At 46.8% G+C, this 23,796-nt stretch overlaps 1 protein-coding gene across 1 annotated transcript in view; it reads right to left on the bottom strand.

Annotated features, from left to right (window-relative positions):
• Positions 1–6,333: 6,333 nt before the first annotated feature.
• Positions 6,334–23,796, bottom strand: part of MORC3 (MORC family CW-type zinc finger 3) — a 33,979-nt gene continuing 16,516 nt past the window's right edge. The window contains exons 6-17 of the mRNA XM_075263465.1: positions 23,542–23,689; positions 19,319–19,450; positions 17,707–17,826; positions 17,534–17,631; positions 16,892–16,990; positions 15,661–15,783; positions 15,493–15,570; positions 14,572–14,593; positions 13,232–13,389; positions 11,040–11,787; positions 9,192–9,319; positions 6,334–7,956 (exon numbers count right to left, since the gene is read on the bottom strand). Of these exons, the coding sequence (XP_075119566.1) occupies positions 7,797–7,956; positions 9,192–9,319; positions 11,040–11,787; positions 13,232–13,389; positions 14,572–14,593; positions 15,493–15,570; positions 15,661–15,783; positions 16,892–16,990; positions 17,534–17,631; positions 17,707–17,826; positions 19,319–19,450; positions 23,542–23,689 (2,014 nt within the window). The 3' untranslated portion in view covers positions 6,334–7,796. The remainder of the gene's footprint in view (positions 7,957–9,191; positions 9,320–11,039; positions 11,788–13,231; positions 13,390–14,571; positions 14,594–15,492; positions 15,571–15,660; positions 15,784–16,891; positions 16,991–17,533; positions 17,632–17,706; positions 17,827–19,318; positions 19,451–23,541; positions 23,690–23,796) is intronic.

The raw sequence follows: 23,796 nt of genomic DNA, 5'->3' as shown, positions 1-23,796 counted from the left end.
GAGGCCACCGCTGGGAGACATTATACTGTACGGGGCCACCGCTGGGAGACATTATACTGTATGGGGCCACCGCTGGGAGACATTATACTGTACGGGGCCACCGCTGGGAGACATTATACTGTACGGGGGCCACCGCTGGGAGACATTATACTGTACGGGGGCCACCGCTGGGAGACATTATACTGTACGGGGGCCACCGCTGGGAGACATTATACTGTACGGGGCCACCGCTGGGAGACATTATACTGTACGGGGCCACTGCTGGGAGACATTATACTGTACGGGGGCCACTGCTGGGAGACATTATACTGTACAGGGGCCACCGCTGGGAGACATTATACTGTACGGGGCCACCGCTGGGAGACATTATACTGTACGGGGGCCACCGCTGGGAGACATTATACTGTACGGGGGCCACCGCTGGGAGACATTATACTGTACGGGGGCCACCGCTGGGAGACATTATACTGTACAGGGGCCACCGCTGGGAGACATTATACTGTACAGGGGCCACCGCTGGGAGACATTATACTGTACAGGGGCCACCGCTGAGAGACATTATACTGTACAGGGGCCACCGCTGGGAGACATTATACTGTACAGGGGCCACCGTTGGGAGACATTATACTGTACAGGGGCCACTGCTGGGAGACATTATACTGTACGGGGCCACTGCTGGGAGACATTATACTGTACAGGACCACTGCTGGGAGACATTATACTGTACGGGGCCACTGCTGGGAGACATACTGTACAGGGGCCACTGCTGGGAGACATTATACTGTACAGGGGCCACTGCTGGGAGACATTATACTGTACAGGGGCCACTGCTGGGAGACATTATACTGTACAGGACCACTGCTGGGAGACATTATACTTTACAAGGCCATTGCTGGGAGACATTATACTGTACGGGGGCCACCGCTGGGAGCCATTATACTGTACAGGGGCCACCGCTGGGAGACATTATACTGTACGGGGCCACCGCTGGGAGACATTATACTGTACGGGGGCCACTGCTGGGAGACATTATACTGTACGGGGGCCACCGCTGGGAGACATTATACTGTACGGGGGCCACCGCTGGGAGACATTATACTGTACGGGGGCCACCGCTGGGAGACATTATACTGTACGGGGGCCACCGCTGGGAGACATTATACTGTACGGGGCCACCGCTGGGAGACATTATACTGTACAAGGCCACCGCTGGGAGACATTATACTGTACGGGGCCACCGCTGGGAGACATTATACTGTACAGGGGCCACCGCTGGGAGACATTATACTGTACTGAGGCCACCGCTGGGAGACATTATACTGTACGGGGCCACCGCTGGGAGACATTATACTGTACGGGGCCACCGCTGGGAGACATTATACTGTACGGGGCCACCGCTGGGAGACATTATACTGTACGGGGCCACCGCTGGGAGACATTATACTGTACGGGGGCCACCGCTGGGAGACATTATACTGTACGGGGGCCACCGCTGGGAGACATTATACTGTACGGGGCCACCGCTGGGAGCCATTATACTGTACAGGGGCCACCGCTGGGAGACATTATACTGTACGGGGCCACCGCTGGGAGACATTATACTGTACGGGGGCCACCGCTGGGAGACATTATACTGTACGGGGGCCACCGCTGGGAGACATTATACTGTACGGGGGCCACCGCTGGGAGACATTATACTGTACGGGGGCCACCGCTGGGAGACATTATACTGTACAGGGGCCACCGCTGGGAGACATTATACTGTACAGGGGCCACCGCTGAGAGACATTATACTGTACAGGGGCCACCGCTGGGAGACATTATACTGTACAGGGGCCACCGCTGGGAGACATTATACTGTACAGGGGCCACTGCTGGGAGACATTATACTGTACGGGGCCACTGCTGGGAGACATTATACTGTACAGGACCACTGCTGGGAGACATTATACTGTACGGGGCCACTGCTGGGAGACATACTGTACAGGGGCCACTGCTGGGAGACATTATACTGTACAGGGGCCACTGCTGGGAGACATTATACTGTACAGGGGCCACTGCTGGGAGACATTATACTTTACAAGGCCATTGCTGGGAGACATTATACTGTACGGGGGCCACCGCTGGGAGCCATTATACTGTACAGGGGCCACCGCTGGGAGACATTATACTGTACGGGGGCCACCGCTGGGAGACATTATACTGTACGGGGGCCACCGCTGGGAGACATTATACTGTACGGGGGCCACCGCTGGGAGACATTATACTGTACGGGGGCCACCGCTGGGAGACATTATACTGTACGGGGCCACCGCTGGGAGACATTATACTGTACGGGGGCCACCGCTGGGAGACATTATACTGTACGGGGGCCACCGCTGGGAGACATTATACTGTACGGGGGCCACCGCTGGGAGACATTATACTGTACGGGGGCCACCGCTGGGAGACATACTGTACGGGGCCACCGCTGGGAGCCATTATACTGTACAGGGGCCACCGCTGGGAGACATTATACTGTACGGGGCCACCGCTGGGAGACATTATACTGTACAGGGGCCACCGCTGGGAGACATTATACTGTACGGGGGCCACCGCTGGGAGACATTATACTGTACGGGGGCCACCGCTGGGAGACATTATACTGTACGGGGGCCACCGCTGGGAGACATTATACTGTACGGGGGCCACCGCTGGGAGACATTATACTGTACGGGGGCCACCGCTGGGAGACATTATACTGTACGGGGGCCACCGCTGGGAGACATTATACTGTACGGGGGCCACCGCTGGGAGACATTATACTGTACGGGGGCCACCGCTGGGAGACATTATACTGTACAGGGGCCACCGCTGAGAGACATTATACTGTACAGGGGCCACTGCTGGGAGACATTATACTGTACAGGGGCCACTGCTGGGAGACATTATACTGTACAGGGGCCACTGCTGGGAGACATTATACTGTACAGGGGCCACTGCTGGGAGACATTATACTGTACGGGGCCACTGCTGGGAGACATTATACTGTACAGGACCACTGCTGGGAGACATTATACTGTACGGGGCCACTGCTGGGAGACATTATACTGTACAGGGGCCACTGCTGGGAGACATTATACTGTACAGGGACCACTGCTGGGAGACATTATACTGTACAGGGGCCACTGCTGGGAGACATTATACTGTACAGGACCACTGCTGGGAGACATTATACTGTACAGGACCACTGCTGGGAGACATTATACTTTACAAGGCCATTGCTGGGAGACATTATACTGTACGGGGCCACCGCTGGGAGACATTATACTTTACAAGGCCACTGCTGGGAGACATTATACTGTACAGGACCACTGCTGGGAGACATTATACTGTACAGAGGCCACTGCTGGGAGACATTATACTGTACGGGGGCCACTGCTGGGAGACATACTGTACAGGACCACTGCTGGGAGACATTATACTGTACAGGGGCCACCGCTGGGAGACATTATACTGTACGGGGCCACCGCTGGGAGACATTATACTGTACAGAGGCCACTGCTGGGAGACATTATACTGTACAGGGGCCACTGCTGAGAGACATTATACTGTACAGGGGCCACTGCTGGGAGACATTATACTGTACGGGGGCCACTGCTGGGAGACATTATACTGTACAGGGGCCACCGCTGGGAGACATTATACTGTACGGGGCCACCGCTGGGAGACATTATACTGTACAGGACCACTGCTGGGAGACATTATACTGTACGGGGCCACTGCTGGGAGACATTATACTGTACAGGGGCCACCGCTGGGAGACATTATACTGTACGGGGCCACCGCTGGGAGACATTATACTGTACAGGACCACTGCTGGGAGACATTATACTGTACAGGACCACTGCTGGGAGACATTATACTTTACAAGGCCATTGCTAGGGTTATTTGGCAATAAATTTCTCCTTTCTAAAATATGAAAGGAACGTGGCCCATCAATTTCTAATTTTCCCTATCTGCGGCCCATTTGCCTGGCTGAGTTTGAGACCCCCTGCTTTAAGCCGTATTTTAGTTACTCGTGTTCCTGGCCATCCAATATGGCCGCCATTACAGCTCCCGCACGTGAAGAATACCAAGAAAGCAGAAAATAAGAAACAAAGTATTTATTAAAATGTAATTGTCAAATAAATCAGCAATATAAATAGCATGAAGAGCGCGGGCCGATCCTCTGATCGCATCCATCATACCGGCCCACAGCGGAGACCAGTGATGGCAGTATATACCATAAGTATGTCATGGAGCTACGGGAGAATCTGTACCGCAATATCCTTCTGTAATCCGCCACGCGCTGTGACGGCTGCCGTCCTGTCCGTGCATTTACAGCAATAAATATGAAAACCTTTGCATAGTTAGGACCCGGCTTGTAAGAATTAACCTATGCATCTTTATATACATACGGGTAAAAAAAAATTAAAAAAAATTAATATCCAGTCTTCCCTTTACGGTTATCACTTACCGTATAACCCAGAGGTGTAATATATACTGTATCTAATGAAAGCTGGAACCTGATGGAGAATTATACAATCATCAGAAGGCAACGCCGCATGTACACAGCTTATTGCTGGGTCACCAATGTATGTACCCTCAAGGGGGAAAACCCTACTCTACCAGTCTACGGGGAGTACAGAGACCACCGGGACACCAGGACCAGGGGATAGCACCTCTTTATAGGATCCAAGGCAGGAAAACCTACATTAACCACTTGCGTCTTAGCATTATTAGTAGAGCGGTGGGATTTTACATAGTAATAGTCTGTAGTCTCTTGCTAAGGAGCAACTGGATACTTAATCTTTTAAAGGGAGTGTCACCAGACCCAGCATATCACCCCAGCCCTGCAGATAGATAGGTTAGTGTCACCAGAACCAGCATATCTGCAGGACTGGGGTGCTATGCTGGTTCTGGTGACAGTAACCTATCTATCTGCAGGGCTGGGGTGATACGCTGGTTCTGGTGACACTAACCTATCTATCTGCAGGGCTGGGGTGATACGCTGGTTCTGGTGACACTAACCTATCTATCTGCAGGGCTGGGGTGATACGCTGGTTCTGGTGACACTAACCTATCTATCTGCAGGGCTGGGGTGATACGCTGGTTCTGGTGACACTAACCTATCTATCTGCAGGGCTGGGGTGATACGCTGGTTCTGGTGACACTAACCTATCTATCTGCAGGGCTGGGGTGATACGCTGGTTCTGGTGACACTAACCTATCTATCTGCAGGGCTGGGGTGATACGCTGGTTCTGGTGACACTAACCTATCTATCTGCAGGGCTGGGGTGATACGCTGGGTCTGGTGACACTAACCTATCTATCTGCAGGACTGGGGTGATATGCTGGGTCTGGTGACACTAACCTATCTATCTGCAGGGCTGGGGTGATACGCTGGTTCTGGTGACACTAACCTATCTATCGGCAGGGCTGGGGTGATATGCTGGGTCTGGTGACACTAACCTATCTATCTGCAGGGCTGGGGTGATATGCTGGTTCTGGTGACACTAACCTATCTATCTGCAGGGCTGGGGTGATATGCTGGGTCTGGTGACAGTAACCTATCTATCTGCAGGGCTGGGGTGATACGCTGGGTCTGGTGACAGTAACCTATCTATCTGCAGGGCTGGGGTGATACGCTGGTTCTGGTGACACTAACCTATCTATCTGCAGGGCTGGGGTGATATGCTGGGTCTGGTGACACTAACCTATCTATCTGCAGGGCTGGGGTGATATGCTGGATCTGGTGACACTAACCTATCTATCTGCAGGGCTGGGGTGATATGCTGGGTCTGGTGACACTAACCTATCTATCTGCAGGGCTGGGGTGATATGCTGGGTCTGGTGACACTAACCTATCTATCTGCAGGGCTGGGGTGATATGCTGGTTCTGGTGACACTAACCTATCTATCTGCAGGGCTGGGGTGATATGCTGGGTCTGGTGACAGTAACCTATCTATCTGCAGGGCTGGGGTGATATGCTGGGTCTGGTGACAGTAACCTATCTATCTGCAGGGCTGGGGTGATACGCTGGTTCTGGTGACACTAACCTATCTATCTGCAGGGCTGGGGTGATATGCTGGGTCTGGTGACACTAACCTATCTATCTGCAGGGCTGGGGTGATATGCTGGATCTGGTGACAGTAACCTATCTATCTGCAGGGCTGGGGTGATATGCTGGGTCTGGTGACACTAACCTATCTATCTGCAGGGCTGGGGTGATATGCTGGGTCTGGTGACACTAACCTATCTATCTGCAGGGCTGGGGTGATATGCTGGTTCTGGTGACACTAACCTATCTATCTGCAGGGCTGGGGTGATATGCTGGGTCTGGTGACACTAACCTATCTATCTGCAGGGCTGGGGTGATATGCTGGGTCTGGTGACAGTAACCTATCTATCTGCAGGGCTGGGGTGATATGCTGGTTCTGGTGACACTCCCTTCAAACTATAACCCGGCATGAAATGTCCTGTAGTAACAGATATACTGCCTGTTTCTCTATCCTATGATGATATTTAAAGGATTTTTCCCATAATTGACACTTACTGATCCACAGGTGACCACTGGAGGCCCCACAAGAACAGGAAAACTGTGGCCCTTATGGTGCTGCTTTGTTCAAAGTCTATGGGACTGACAGCCATCGCTGTCAGTCTCCTGGACTATGAATGGACACATGACCACTGCTCAATTCCAAAAGGGGACACTGGACCCTCTAATATATATATATATGATAAGTGGTAATGATAGGTCATCAATATGCGATCATGGATGTCCTACACGCAGGTCCAGCAGCTTTGCAGATTTCATGATGTTCATCCATCACCAGGAACAGCAGTAATGGAATAGGTCTGAGCTGCAATACCAGGCACAGCCACTATTCAATGTAGGGCGCTGTGTCACAAATGCTGTGGTCACATCCCAGCTACTCCAGGGTATCAGACCCCCCCCCACTGATCACATATTGATGCTAAAGAAAAGTCATCTATAGATAAGCCCAGGGAAAAGAATCCATAAAAGGGAACATTACCTAAATTTATTATGGAGGTCTGACCTGGCGCACACGCCTATTCCCAAAGTGAAGGACGCAGCATCATTGTGTCATACATCTCTGCCATGATAGATTAGTCTGACCTCTCAGCATGGAGATGCAAAATTTTAGGTAGATTAACCCTTTACTATAACAAATTGGTAAGAAATCAAAAATTCACACAAATAAATAAAAATTAATTTGTTCACAATGTGGTAGTAAAAAGAGACACCCCCCCCCCTCCAATTTTTGGTCATTATTGAAAGGGAGAGTATCCAATGCAATAGGGTTCATTTGGGGCTTACCAGGCGCTGTCTGATCCCTCCCCCCCCTAACAGGCTATGCTGGGAGTTGTAGTTGTGCAGAAACCGGAGAGCTACCATGTGCTTTAAGAGACAACAACGACGAGCAATACGACAAACCGACATCTTCCATATTACAAAAAACAAAAACCTCCAGCGACGGGGGACCCTCGGCGTCACCCCAAAATCGTCTCATTCACTGCGGTTCCATTTGGCAAATTCGGTATGAAAAATACAGCAGGTTATTATTATAGGTTTAGTAAAATCTGTATAAAAACTGAGGTATCCGCCTTGTGCATAAATCGTCTCTCGCAGACAGATTATTATTACATCTGGGATCCGTGGAGTCCAGAAGCCATTGTCCCGTTGTAAGGTTTAAATAAAGTTTTGTTGGCACAGTTTGGATAAAGCCATCTCTGACGCCGTGCGTGTTTGTTACTCGTGGCCATTGGCTTGCTTCTCCGCCTGCTCCAGCACTTGGTCTAGGATCTCGTCGATGACGTCCACGTCATAGTCCACCTGCTCCAGGTCCAGCTCCGGCATCAACGTGGTCAGTAACTGGGCGACGTGGATTCTCAGAGACCGCAGCTTGTGCCTGCGAAGGGAGAAGAGGAGACGCTACTGAATCGAAAATGTTCCTCCCCCCTATGGCTCCCCAGATAGATTCATGATTATAGCATATTAGATTATTTTAGTCCAGGCCTTGACCCAAGATGGATTTCATATTATGTGGGACTAGATGAACGTGACATCTACTCCAAAACAGTGCCACACCTAGTAGTGTGTGGTATTGCAGTTAAGCCCCATTTAGTTCAACTGTGTGGAGCCGCAATACCGGACACAACCTATGGACAGATGGGGGGGGCGCCATTTCTGGAAGATGCGGCCAACTTTAAGATTTCATGTTGAGAGGGCCCTGGAAAATTCAGTAAAAAAAAATTTGAGACTAAAGACAGATTTTGTTGCGTTTTTTTTTAGCCAAAGCCAGGAGTGGGTTGAGCAAAAGATGGAAGAAGAAGGTCAAATATATTTCACATTCCTTTTGTAGTCACTTTTGGCTTTGGCTCAAAAAACCGCAGCAAAATCTGCAACAACAACAAAACAAAAGCTGCGTTTCTGCAACGTAGAGCCTTGGCCTAAAGAAGTTTTCCAGGATTATCAATGGATAGGTCATCTTTTGAAGATGGCGGCGTCCAGCACCCAGGATCCTCAGCGAATCAGCTATTTCAAGAGACCACAGCGTTCAGGTGACGGCTGCCCCTCTCCACGGAAAACCAAGCCCACCGTACACTGTATAGCGGCCGTGCTTGGTCTTGCAGTTCGCCCCATTGACTTGCATGAGACCACGCTGCGAACAGGCCATGTGACCTATGAACACGCATATGGCAGTGGTACTGTGTGTGATGGCAACAGCTGATCCGTGGAGTTCTCGGGTATCGGACCCCTGCTGATCTTCAACTGATGAGCTATCCGATGACTAGGTCATCCACTAAAAAGTCTATAATCACCCAACAACCATTGTAATAGTACGGTGGATGTCGGAAAGGGTTAAAATGGTTATTGAAATTTCAGAAATAGGACTGCTCTCTTCTAGATATAGTGCTGCCTCCCCCGCAGGTTGCACTGTATATTGCAGCTCACTCCCAATGACTTAAATGGGACTAAGCTGCAATACCAGACACAACCTGAGTGGCGCTGTTTCTAGACCAGCCATTTTTTCTCCTTCAAGCCCTACAAATGGAGGTAAATAATATTATGGCGGATTTACCATGCTGGGACAACATAGGCATCCCTATAGCATGCAGCAGTCTCACAGTCACACTACTATACCTGTCATGTCCATCGGCATTGGCGGATGTGTTATCTACATTAGCCGCTTCCTTTAGTTTCTGTAGTTGCATTTTTAGTTGGTTGTTTTGAGCCTCCAGCTGGATCTTCTCCTGCTGTAACTGCTCAATCTGCAAGAAGTAGGGTCAGGTTACATAGCAGCAGGACTTGTGAGCAATCTGAACAGTAGCCTAATGCCTCAGATAAGACTACGCTGCTGCGGCGGTCCAGTACAGAGTCTGCTTGGAGCCCTGTATACAGCTGGTGGTATCGACCACTAGAGGAAGACCTGTACACGGTGCTTATAGAGAGCTATCTACAGGAGCAGATCTGCCCCCTAGTGGTGGCAGAACAGAGGATTGACAGTAAGCAAAAATGTCCAACCTACTTCTGAAGGGTACATAAATAGTGCCATCCAAAAAAAAAAAAAAATCATAAAATTCTCAACAGAAAAAAAACAAAAAACACACTAGTGACTCACTGCCTTAACCCATTAGAGAGGTTGGCATTATACCCTAGGCCACCAGGGAGGTACACACAAGTTATCCCATTAATCCAGTGGATAAGAATATGATTGGTGGGGGGATAGACTGGGGCCCATGTGCCACGGTCCCATGGGCTCTACATTCAACTCTATGGGACCAGAGATTGCCAATTGTACAGCAATAGAGGAGACTGAACTGCACTTGTACCTTCATTCATCAGTTATCCCTTCTTCTCTGGATAGAGGATAACTTATTGACTTGAATACCTCTTTAAACCCTTGCTCTGAACCACCAGGGATGTTCATATAAATCCATTTACTATCCTAAACTGTGTTAGTATAAATACCTTTACTATCCTAGACCACCAGGGATATTAGTATAAATACCTTCACTATCCTAGACCACTAGCGATATTAGTATAAAGACCTTCACTATCCTACACCACCAGGGATATTAGTATAAAGACCTTTACTATCCTAGACCACCAGGGATGTTACTATAAATACCTTCACTATCCTAGACCACCAGGGATGTTACTATAAATACCTTCACTATCCTAGACCACCAGGGATGTTACTATAAATACCTTTACTATCCTAGACCACCATGGATGTTACTATAAATACCTTCACTATCCTAGACCACCAGCAATGTTACTATAGGTACCTTCACCATCCTAGACCACTAGCAATATTAATATAAAGACCTTCACTATCCTAGACCACCAGGGATATTAGTATAAATACGTTCACTATCCTAGACCACAATGAATATTAGTAGAAATACCTTCACTATTCTAGACCACCAGAGATCTTACTATAGATACCTTCAATATCCTAGACCACCAGGGATATTAGTATAAATACCTTCACTTTCCTAAACCACCAGAGATCTTACTATAGATACCTTCACTATCCTAGACCACCAGGGATATTAGTAGAAATACCTTCACTATCCTAGACCAATAGGGCTGTTGGTATTAGCACCTTAACCACCCTAGATTACTAGGAATGATGGTATTAACCCCTTCACTACCTCAAACTAGAGCTGTTACCATTAACCAGGTAAGCAATCGTTTTCATCGGGAACCTTGACATTTTTTGGGCTGCCTTGATTTATCTGGACACTCTATGCTATAGCTGAACACTGTATATAACCATGTATCTGCACATTGTGCTTCTGCTGTACCGATTATTATTTGGGCTCCTCACAGCAATACCTATCTGGCGCTGGTTCAGATGGCCAACTTTGGAGGGCACAGTGCCCGGATGAACTATTGCTCCGTGCACTAGAAACCAAACTGTAGAGGAAATCTGGTCTATGTGGGACGACCGTTCACGGACAAGCCTTGAAGAACATGACATACCTCCGTTTTACACTGATCTCTCTCTGCAGAACAGGAATCGAACCTCCGGAACACGTCATCCAGCTGTATCGCCATATCGTCTATCTCACTCGTGCTGTCGACTTCCATAACTGAAGACAAGTTGGGTTCAGATTTCAGCTCCTGCAGTCTTTTGCACATTAACTTCAGCCTGCTGATCTCTTTCAAGGCCTGATCGTACTTGGCGTTCACGTCTCCAGGGTCGGTCTGTATTTGCTGGTGTGAGGTCTCCTTTTTGACCTGCTGACTTGGGTTTTGCTGTAAAAGTCTCAGTTTTGTGTTCAGTTCTTCACATTTCTTTTTGTAGTATTCTAGATCCTTCCCCAGGGCAGGGCTGTGGTTCTGATAGGTGTGCGTCGTCGAGCCGTTGCAGTTTATGTAGACTTGCTCACTTGGCGTCACCTGGTTGTCGCCATAAGAAGCATCTTCTTCCTTTTTGATAGTTATTCCCGGCACTTCAGTCTGCGTGGCGACGGCAGTCACCGGGCCCGTACCGTGCATGCCAGAAGTTTCGCCATCTAAGCTTTCCATGGGGACGCTGCTAAGATTGGTGCTGGTTTGAGGTTTGGCTTCATCCTTCATGGGTTTGGGGGTGCTGACGTCCTCAATGATGATCACATCTCCGTCATCGGCCTCTTCGTCATCTCCATCTGGAAGCTCGATGGTCTCTGTGACCTGCGGCTTTTTAGCAGGGACCGGAGAAGGGTCTAGTGAAAGTAGGCGTTTTTGCCTAAAAGTAAAACGACACAACTAGTCAAGTTTAGAGGCAAAAGTGTAGAAACAAAGCAACTAAGAATAAAAAATAAAAATTGGGTGACGAAATGGCCAAAAATTAGTTATGTGATAAAATGATACTTGCCTATTGCCACCATAAGAGGGAGCACTCCCCCTTACGGTGGCTACAGGCAGCAAGAATTTAAAGGGATCCTATCATTCAGGCGACATTCTTTTCTAATTACCACGTCGGAATAGCCTTAAGAAAGGCTATTCTTCTCCTACCTCTCGTTGTCTTCTCTGTGCCGCCGTTCGCCTACAATCCCGGTTCTTGTCGGTATGTAAATTAGCTCTCTCGTAGCACTGGGGGCGGGCCCCAGTGCTCAGACAGCACTGGGGGCGTCCCCAATGCTGCGAGAGAACTCTCTCCAGCACCGCCTCCTCTTTTTCAGCAGCATCATCTTCCGCCTCTTCTTCCGGTGGTGGCTGACAACTTCTAAGGCCTCTGGCCTTGGGTAGAGCAGACTGCGCATGCCCATAGGTCACGAGAAAATGGCCGCTTGCATAGTATTGTAAGCAGCCATTTTCTCAGGGCCTGTGGGCATATGCAGTCTGCTGTGCCCAAGGCCTAGAAGTAAGAAGACACCGCTGGAAAAAGAGAATGAAGAGGTCGTTCCTGACGAAGACGGAGGCGGCGCTGGAGAGAGTTATCTCGCAACATTGGAGCCGCCCCCAGTGCTGTCTGAGCGCTGGGGCCCGCCCCCAGTGTTGCGAGAGAGCTAATTTACATACCGACAAGAACTGGGATTGTAGGCGAACGGCGGCGCAGAGAAGACGACGAAAGGTAGGAGAAGAGTAGCCTTTCTTAAGGCTATTCTGAAGTGGTACTTAGAAAAAAATGTCGTCTGAATGATAGGATCCCTTTAATTATCATGTAACTCTATGGTTGGAAGCAGAGAATTAGGAGCTCTAAAGGTGGAAAGAGATACCTCCGACCTCTCTAACTATATCATGAATTTTATAAGTGGAGAGATTTGGAATGAGCGCTTTGCTATCTGAATCCATTGTAAAAAAAAAAAAAAAAAAAAAAAAAAAAAAAAAAAAAAAGGGGTTAACCACTAACCCACATAGACCTCTGGAGCCATATGTGTTAAGCCATAAGAACCCTAGACCTCTAGGGATGTCATGAACCCATAGATACCCCAAACATCCAAAGGTATAAGCAACAACCCATATCTCCAGGAACCTACGTACTAACCCATCACCACCCTAGGCCACCAGGGATAGAAGTTTTAACCTTTATCCACACTAGCCCGCCAGCATGCAAGGATTAACCCATAAAGTACCCAACGTCTCCAGGTATATAAGAATTCTGGTGCATCTAGCTTAGTAAACCTGACCCTTTATGGATGAATACAAGAATTACCAGACATTCACATTGGGAATAAAGACCCACTTACCGGCAGGAGGGTGTTCCAGGCTGTACAGAAGTTTCCACCGCAACCAATGGAGGAGGGTCTGAAGAGACTACAGGTCTATACGTGGTCTGGACAATGTTTAGAGCTTTTTGCATTTCCTTACTTGGAGGATTAAACAGAATTGTGGGCTTATTAAAGACCTGCACCAAAAAAATATATTAAAATGAATTAATGCACACATAGTATACCGCCTGCTATATAAAGACTTCAGATAAAAGGGCGACTTCTACCCCCAGACTCTCAAGTGTCACATGTCATCATAGAGCTGCGCAGCTACTATAGGCCATACCACCTGAAGGCCCCTGCATGGCACTATCTGAAGGGACTCAGGGTGTCCAGTCACACCTCTGGCTGGGGCATGAACTAGATCCCACATCTGGGCTTTAGATCCTTGCAGTAAGCAGATGCATAATTTCAGGAGATGCAGTCTCACCCTAGCCCAGGAGCCTTAGAGGGCCCATAAGCACTGGCATAACTATAAGGGTTCACGGATTCGACTGGGCTCATAAACCAAGGGGGACCCCACAGGTCAACCTCATCACACTAAGGGTGAACAAACTTATTTGATCTCCTTTTTGATTCCCTTTGATGGCTCAGTCTGTGCATCATAACTTTTCTCCCCCTGCCCTCTGGTGCTCTTAAGTGAGAAGACTTTATGGTACACAGCCTTCCACTGTCAGAAAGGAGAAATGTGGCAAGAAAAGGGGACACTTATATGGGGAGTAACAAAAGGGGATGGGAATTATGTGAAGTTTGTGTGTACAGACCTGTGAAAGGTCTTCATGGAGGTTTGGGCCAGATAGAGGAGAAGGAAAGGGAAATGTAGATGCTACCAAAATGGATGGGACATGGCTAACATGCATAAGGGGAAGTTGTGCAGGGGGATCCCAGGCTGAGCTTTAAGATACTCAGGCATGTATCCATTAGAAACTACATGCCCAAAGTAGCCTTGAAATGGCAGCACAATTAGGAGGTGCAAGAGGGGGGCCCTTTTTAACTTATTGTCCCTGTCTGGTAGGAGTAAGATCATCTTAAGATCTTATGTGGTCACAGAGAATGAAGGGGAAAAACATTGTTTCCCCTTCAAGAGGGGCGTGGCCAAATGACGGGGGCGGTGCTTTCTGTTACGACCTCCTCTTAGTGTTTGGGTCATGGGAGCGATGTCAGACAATGTTACGTCATAACAGAGCACAGATAGAAAACTAAAATATTACCTCTATGGGTAAGATACCTCCATCATATCCGTAGAAACATTTATATGTCACTTTTTATAGAACAGACAACCCCTTTAAATTTTACGTAACATAAAAAAGCAGAAATACCTGGGCTACCACTTCACTTTTCCTGTAAAGAAAAGAAAAAAAAAAAAATCTATATTAAAATATGAATCAAAAAATTCCTATAAAAATTCCCAAGACTCGATGTATAAACAGACAAGACTCTCCGATTGTAGAAACCTCCATGTCCTAATGTGTGTTCAGGAATTATTGCCTTTGCTCATGTCTATAATCTCCGCGCCTCAGTATTTCGTGCACCCTCGTGTATACCAATAGAGTCACCCCTTGATCATTTTGTCACGGTCCTAACATTTCTGCAGTGTGGTAGGCGCATTATCCTGCCATTAGGGGGCGCCGCTGCCATGGAGAGGTTTACTTGTTCTGTGCAATGTTTAGGTAGGTGGCCCATGTCACTGTAACATCCACATGATCCCAGCAGAATATTGCCCTGACCATCACACTGCCCCCTGGCTTCTTCCCATAGTACCATCCTTGGTGCCATCCCAGGAAGGTGATGTGCACCCCCCCCCTACTGTCTTCATACAAAATGTACAGATACCTAAAATCCTTGAAAAAGCCCAATGTCCGTCATCTGGTCGGCGACGTCACCCTGAGCATTTTGTTTAGTTTATCCAAATCTATTCAGCCATTCCACAGATATAAGCCCGATTAGTGTTGATGCAAATTAGGTGGGCGAAAACACTACCTACAACACACAGACACCTCACCCCCTGAGACACCACGGTGTTACCGCCCACTTGGCTAATAGACTCTAATATGCATCAATAAAAGGGCTTATATCTTTGGAATGGCTGAATAGATTTGGATAAGCAAAGCGCTAAAACGCTCAGGGTGACAGCGCCGATCAGATGATGCGTGTCATTGAAACACGAGGCCCCTCATGTCCACAAGCTGTTATTGCAAGCTTTCTTTGTACAAAACATTATGAAGACGTCGGTCACTTGCCTTTTTTTGTGCGTCTTCTCATAGGTTGAATGGGTGATCTCATCATCATCCTCTGGCTCCTCAGGGACACTGCAGTCTCTAGTTTGGGGTAAAGCCACAAAAATTCCTGAATAATTCTGACAGGAGGTACAACGGAATACGCCATAACACAGGGGCGGGCGTCCTCACCTGAACTGAGGGTCTGGGTTCATATAACAAAACCATTTTGCTGGTAGTTTCCCCATGCCGTCAGGAAGTTTTCTCCATTTCAGACAAGAATCGCACTGGGCCCAGGTCTGATCGGGGCGTTTTCTGAAATCAGAAGAGTTAACAGAGCATAGTTTAGAACTTTGGGGACTTTTCGGGTGCGTGAACTTATTGCGGGCCATCCACGTCAAATCCGCCCCCTCACAATGGTGGTCTATGGAGACCGCTAGCAGCATGTTTACGGCCCAGTTTCCGGGAGGGGAAAACCGTTTTTTTCTAGAGATGAGCGAGTACTATTCGAAACGGTAGTTTTGAATAGCACGCTCCCATAGGAATGAACAGGAACGGTCGACGCACAGGGGGTTAAGCGGCAGGACGCCAGCCCTGGCTGAGTCCATTCATTCCTATGGGAGCGTGTTATTTGAAACTACCGTTTCGAATAGTACTCGCTCATCTCTAGTTTTTACCAAAAAACACTTCCTAATTAGGAAGCGTTTTTTTTTCCGGACCAAATTACTCCACACGTAATTCACGTGTGAACTTAGCCTTAGGCTCAATTTGCAGCCGGAGAGTGCAAAACTGAGCGAGTTGACCCCTAATAGCCACACCTGCGTTACGTGTAAATTATATATATGGAACGTGGTAATAAAATTGTTGTTTTTTTCACATCTTTAAACACTTCATTAAACTTTTTCTTAGCCCTATGGAGAACTTGAACACACAAAGCTTACTCTAGCATTGTGTAATAGGGCATAGTAGACCTGGGGGTCTTCACTAGGCCCCCTAACTGCAATTCTGTCAAGTCTCACGCCCTGAACCCCTGTAAATCAGCTATATGAAGAAGCAGCAGCGCTCCCCCAAGCACCTCTTTCACTTCACAGGCTATGTGACATTATGTTCATTGGTCACATGGCCTAATAACAGCTCAGTCCCATTGAAGTGAATGGGGCTGAGCTGTGATACCAAGCAAGGCCACTATATGTAAGGCCACTAGTATGGCTCTATGCTTGGTAAGTAATAAAAAGGCTGCGGCGCTCGTCTGGGACTTTAGCCTAAAAGACAATATTGTGTCTCCCTGATCCTACCAGTAGAGGGAGCTTCCTGTATACGGTATTACATTGGTCTCAGACACTATTGCAGTAAGCTCCCGCTGTCCTCGTCTGCTTTGTAGGGCAGATTTCTGTGTTTTCTCACTTCTTATCCTCTCACTTACTGCTCATCTTCCACCGGGACACTCGATAGCATATTTTTCTGCAGTTTCATCTCGTTCCAGTAATCGTTCAGCTTATCTCCTACTGCCGTCAGTGTGAGCCTGGAACAGATCAGAAAAAAAACTTTATTATTGAATAAAAAGATTTTATGCAATTTTACGTACTTATTAAAACCAGATCGTGAAATCCATCACTATTGATTATTATTATTAGGTTTAGTAGCCAGAATGACATTCCCTTTAAATCAGTTTTAAAGGGGGTGTCTGGGGACTGTTAATTTACTTACCTGTACCAAGTTATTGCAGCTGATGGACTGGGGAATTACGGCCACGTCCAGGGGTCATATGATCCAAAGCCTCACCGATCTTACATGTACTTGAGAGATCGGTGGAGAAGGGGGCGGAGCAACCCGGTAGCCCAAAAGTGGCTTCAGATCACATGATGTGGCCGGAAACCCCTCGGTCCATCAGTTAAGTAAACTAACAGTCGCCGGACAACCCCTTTAACATAAAATATTGACTAAATGTCTCACATTCTGTTGTGAGACATTCCCTTTAACTGTCTAGTATTATACCGCTATAGATAATGGTATCCCAGTATATAATGTAAGTGCTTTATATGTTAATCACATGACCGATACTTACCTATAGTCGTTTGTATAGTCAAAGTCCTGCTTGTTATGTGTGGGCTTTAGGTAGTTACATTCAATAACCCCGACCACTCCGACGCCCATGTTGTTAGCCTGGAAGAAAGCGTCAGATGGGTCAGTCCAATCCTCCAGTAATACAGCCCATACAAGTATTACACGCAGGCTCACCTTCAGCTGACAGCCCACCCTCATGTAAGCCTTGATCAGCCGGTTCTTGTGGTACATCATTATGCCGTAATGTTCCTTGTTCCGACAATTATAACCAAAAGTGATTTTCACAGGTCTATGCTGATCGTGTTAAGGAAAGTTCAGCTTCATATACTGGTATTGGTTCTTCTTATAGAAGTACTAGCTTTTACCCGAGACTTCATCCGCGGAACCCTGACCCCCTGCGGGACCCACTTGGAGTGGTGCTCAGGCTTGTTCCTTTGCCTTGTGTCCGCAGCGGGCCCTTCCTACACCTGTGGGTCCATGGACCACCCTGGTTGCGTCCACCCTGCGGCCCGCTGGAACTGTTTACCTCCTCTCCCTCCTGGCGCCCGCCACCCCCTTTCTCGCTACCCGCTTCCCCATGTTGTCACTCCTTCCTCTTACCCCATGCCCCCTTCCTCCCGTCTTACCTACCCTGTGCCCCCTTTTCCCCCCCACCAGACCCTGCTGACCGTGTGTCCCCGGCCTCACCACAGTCTGGGCTTCCCGTGCACCGATGTTCTGACTTGTAGTGTCCAGAGACGGCAGACGCTGCGGGACAGCTGGCCGAACCGGCGTTCCAGAGCATGGCGCAGGCGACCTCCTGTCCAGCCGCGGCAGAGTACTGCGGTACCATGGTGAGACCACACCGGTGGGGCAGCATATGGACTTGTCACTGGCCCAGAGTAGAGGCCCTTGTGCAGGATGCTCCGGACCTCTCAGAGACGCCATGTTGGTGTGGACGGCGGCTGGACGATAACTCTGCCCACATAGAGAAGCAGCACCCAATCAGGTGAGCAGCTGAAGGGGCTGGGATGACGTCATCCCAGGTCCTACAGCGTACCAGGTCCTGCGGCGAATTGAACCGTGAGAAGCACCAGGCACGGGAGTGAATTGCGGTGGTGTACGGGAATTCCATGTAGCCTATCGTTCAATCCAGGACCCAAGGTATGTATGTGCGCATTTTCAGACAAATCCGTTCGCCCATGTAGGTGTGACTGAGGAACAAACATCCAAACACACATACTTTCACCTTTATAATATTAGTAGGATAGGATTACGGGCATGGTAGTAAGTCTCCATAAAGAAAACTGCTCCCTAGTGCCACCTATAGGTTGCTATACAAATCCATGACGGATCCATCTGGAAACATGGATAGGCCAAAGACAACCATCTGCAGGTGTATGGATGGCCAGACTTCTCAGGCCGGGGACCCTGGGCCCCCTGCATGGTAGTGATCTATGATGCCAGGTATCCTTGACTGTCCCATACCGTATATAGGGTATGAGGCAGGGACTCCTGGCATCATAGCCATGCTTACAGTCATACATGAAATACCAGATTGCAACGCAAGCTACCACGTCACACTTACGATCTGCAAAATGTAGAGATTGCAACCCAACGTTGCTGGATTTCTAAGACTCTGACTCCAAGTTGTTACTTTTTTTCTCCCCAACTCCGACTTCACAGCCCCATGACCAGTTTCGCTATCAGTAGGGCATACACAAATGGTACAGATCATGCCTATGTGAATTGTGCGTATACAGCGGATTCTTCACACCGTCCACCAGCGATCACAGTATAAGGATACAGATATAGACTTGGGTCTGTACACGTCCTTTTCTATATGGGCCAGGTTTTTGGAAACAAGTTGCGTTTGTACTTTTTGGCCTCGAATAATAATCTGCATCCGCGGCTTCAGATATAAAATGCTGCAGTACGCCTGCAAAACACAAAATACATATAGGAGGAATAAGAGTGAATGAAAGTAAAAGGAGGAAATACTTGGTAGCCAATCAGGAGATGCTGAAGGAGGAGGAGGAACAGCCTGAGCCAATGAGCAGTCAGGGGGCGTGTCTCAGACTAACTCAGCCTCCCTGTTAACACTAAACTAAACTGCAGTCATCTAGAGATGAGCAAGTACTATTCAAAACTCCCGTTTCGAATAGCACGCACCCATAGGAATGTATGGATGCAGCCGGCATGCAGGGGGTCAAGGGGCCGGCCGCCGGCAAAGTCTGCGTCACAGCGGCTTCCATTAATTCCTATGGGAGCGTGCTATTCAAAACAGCCATTTCAAATAGTACTCGCTCATCTCTAGTAGTCACCTATCACAGCTCTGGCCTAAAGAACTGACCAATGAAGCAGCAAAGGAGCAAAATTTGAAGAAAATAAATAGCAGGTATGTAACATCTGGAGATACTGACATACTGGCACTTTAAATATCTGAGGTTTTTTTCGGTTTTGTATCTCACAGATTACCCTTATTACCCAGATATCAATCCCCCTTAAGGGGGCAAATTTTCCATTTGAATTTATTAAAAAGTTAATCTATCTGCAACCATTTATTAATTATTATTTAATATTTATTATGTAGCCATATATTTAATGTATGTGGCTATTTGTTATTATTTATTATGTGGCCATTTATTAGTATTACTTTATTATGTGGCTTTGTTATATTTAGGTTACAAATGTTTTCATTCTATTTATCGTGTTGCTATATTATATCTTGTTATGCAGGTATTTATTTTATTACGTGACTATTTCTTAATTATGCATTTTTTTATTATATTATGCAGCCAATACTTTCATTATATATTTTTTTTTTAATTAATATTGCTAGTTATAGGTTGCTATTATTATATCACTAGCTGGTACCCGCGACTTCATCTGCGGTGATTGTAGCAGTGGGTATATACAGGCACGGGTAAGGTTGTCGTAGTGTGTATAAGGTATGGGATATGAAATGTAAGTTTGTATCTTGTTTTTGCTGTAATTCAGAGAATACGTGAGACTTTTGTGTTGAAGTTACTTTGTATTTGAGCTGCTATATATACGGTGTTGGTATAAACTTTACATAGTGACTTTGGGACAGAAGTATTTGAAGTTAACCCTTTCCCGCCGATGGCATTTTTTGATTTTCGTTTTTGACTCCCCTCCTTCTAAACCCCATAACTTTTTTCTTTCTCCGCTCCCAGAGCCATATGAGGTCTTAATTTTTCCGGGACAATTTTTTCTTCATGATGCTACCATTATTTATTCTATATAATGTACTGGGAAGCAGGGAAAAAATTCAGAATGGGGTGGATTTGAAGAAAAAAATGCATTTCTGCGACATTCTTACGGGCTTTGGTTTTACGGCGTTCACTGTGCAGCCAAAATGACCTGTCCCCTGTATTCTGTGTTTCGTTACGATTCCGGAGATACCAAATTTATATGGTTTTATTTACATTTGGACCCCTTAAAAAAAATCCAAAACTGTGTTAAAAAATTATTTTTTGAAAAGTCGCCATATTCTGACAGCCGTAACTTTTTTATACATGCGTGTACGGGGATGTATAGGGCGTCTTTTTTTGCAGGACCGGGTGTACTTTGTAGTTCTACCATTTTCGGGAAATTTTATTGCTTTGATCAGTTTTTATTAAAATTTTTATCAGAATCAAAACAGTGAAAAAATGGCGGTTTGGCAATTTTGACCATTTTTCCAGCTACGGCGTTTACCGAACAGGAAAAATATTTGTATAGCTTTGTAGAGCGGGCGATTTCGGACGTGCGGATACCTAACATGTATGTGTTTCACAGTTTTTAACTACTTTTATATGTGTTCTAGGGAAAGGGGGGTGATTTGAATTTTTAATCCTTTTTATTTTATTTTTTAAATTTTTTTTACTTCTTTTAAACTTTTTTTTTTGCATTTATTAGACCCCCTAGGGGTATTGACATGGGTGGGCGGTGTCACGGATTGTCAGAGCGGTGGGGGTTTTCAAACATGGCTGCTCCGGAGCGTTAAAGAGAGCCTCCTGGAGTATCGTTAAGGTGAGGGGCAAAGTGGTAAAGTATATGTATATGAGATTGTGTGGGGTTAGGGGCGAGGCTGTAGAGGACAATATGAATTTTGTGGCTTGCTATGGTCCAAAGTGTGTGAGATTGCAGAGATGGTGATGTGAGTTTGGGTTTTGTGGGGGTCCTGGCACAAACGTATGTGCGCTATTGTGACGAAAAGTAGCCTATTGCGCAATGGGGTGTATTAACTATGTTTGTGGAAAATTTCAGCCAAATCGGTCGAGCGGGTTTTGCGTGATTGAGGAACAAACATCCGAACATGCAAACACACAAACCCACAAACATCCAAACTCACAAACTTTCACATTTATAATATTAATAGGATTACTTATTTATTATTATATTATTATGTGGCTATTATTTATTATTATATTATTTGGCGGCTAAAGAATGGATGGATGGATAGATTTGCCCTGTACGTTATTCCAGCACTTCTGTTCTCCCCAGATTGGTCTCTCTATACAGCGCCCCCTGTGGCCAAGTATAGTAGATTTCCTCCAAAAAATAATGACATAAGAGATGACTCTGTGGGAAATCTCAGTCCTGGAGATAAGTCGTCTTCTTGAGTAAACAGCAATGTAATGATAAGACAGCAGTGAAGCAGGAGACAGACACAACTAACAAGACTGCATGTGTATGGGGGAATCTGGAGGAATATCTCCAGCTATAGAAGAGGGTCAGGGGATAATCATACACATCAGGGAGAGTGCCTTCATAGGCAGTACGGAGATTTACAAGTCATTCCTGCTCCGCTAGGGATTCTGGATAAAACATATGCAAATCTATTCTCCAGGATGTAATTAGGAGAACAGTGCACTCTGTATGCCGCCCTCTAGAGGCAGCCTCCTTAACATCAATTAAATCCGCATCATGTTAGTAGGCCTATTAACTGAGTCATGCATGATGTTAAGGAGGCTGCCCTCTAGAGGGCGGCGTACAGAGTGCACTGTTCTCCTAATTACATCCTGGAGAATAGATTTGCATATTTTTTACCCAGCTATAGAAGGTGTAGGACATGACAAAAGCAATGGTCGGCAGGACATGGAGTCTCTTCTCCCCCCTTTCCCACAGTAATTCCCCAACTGAGGTGCTGAATCTGTCACTACATGTGACTGATAGCCAATCCGATGTCATAAGAGTCACATATTACTATAGTATCCTCCTGGGTGATTTTCAGGGGCCAAAAAAGTTGCCTTTTAATCCCGATATACAGACGGCACAAGTCACTACATTACTAGACTGATGAGATCCTACAAATATGAGAATATTCCTATAAGAATGGCGTCCTACAGAAGTCACAGTGACAAATCTGATAGTCAAGATGGCTGGTGAAAGACATTATGGGAAAAACCAGCAAAGCCTGGTCCACGGTGAGCCTTCCTGCTGTAATAGGAGACTGCTGCGGCCCCCTCCCCCTGTGAAAATACTGATAAAAGGAAATGCTACACCAAGCCTCTTATCAAGATTACCACTAGGGGGAGGAGATGGCAGCAATAGGTGCCTGGAGCCTTATCACTGTGGGGGAGGAGGACTCAGACATGGGGGGTGGGCTGTAAGAGAGGGGAAGTCTACTAAGAAGAGATAATAAATTGAGAAAGAAAAACAGTCAAATTAGCCTTTACCTGGTGGTAGATACCGAATCTGGAATAAGCCCTGTGCTGAGGAGACAACCCCTCTAAATGGATTTTCTAGGACTTATAGATTGATGACCCATCCTTACAATAAGGCATCAATAAAGGATTGGTGGAGGTCTGACACATGAGGCCGCCGTACTCATGCCAATGATGTCATACTAATCAGTCACATGGTACAGCAGCAGCTCAGTCCTATTCAAGTGAATGGGGCTGAGCTGCAATACCAAACATCACCACTATACAATGTATCTCGCTGTGCTGTGCTGTGTTTAAAATCCATAAATCTCCACCATAACCTAGCAGAGAGAGTAATCCAAGTCTAATGTATACCTACCCGCAGGGAATAGTCGCTGTCTGGAGCCACATGGTCAGGCCTTTCCTGCTTCTTATATCCCTTCCTAGACGATCCATCAAACTCCTCAGGAATTCGGATGTCATACTTATCGGTGTTAAAATCAAATTCAGTTTGCCCATTTTTGTCCCTGAAAAAAATAGAAAATAATAATGATAAATATATATATATATATATATATATATATATATATATATATATACACACACACACATGTATAGTATACAAGAATATTGA

The sequence above is a fragment of the Leptodactylus fuscus genome, chromosome 2 (genome assembly GCF_031893055.1).
Source record: "Leptodactylus fuscus isolate aLepFus1 chromosome 2, aLepFus1.hap2, whole genome shotgun sequence".
Lineage (NCBI taxonomy): Eukaryota > Metazoa > Chordata > Amphibia > Anura > Leptodactylidae > Leptodactylus > Leptodactylus fuscus.
Note: the sequence above shows the minus strand (reverse complement) of the source record. Positions and strands in the feature narration are given on the sequence as shown.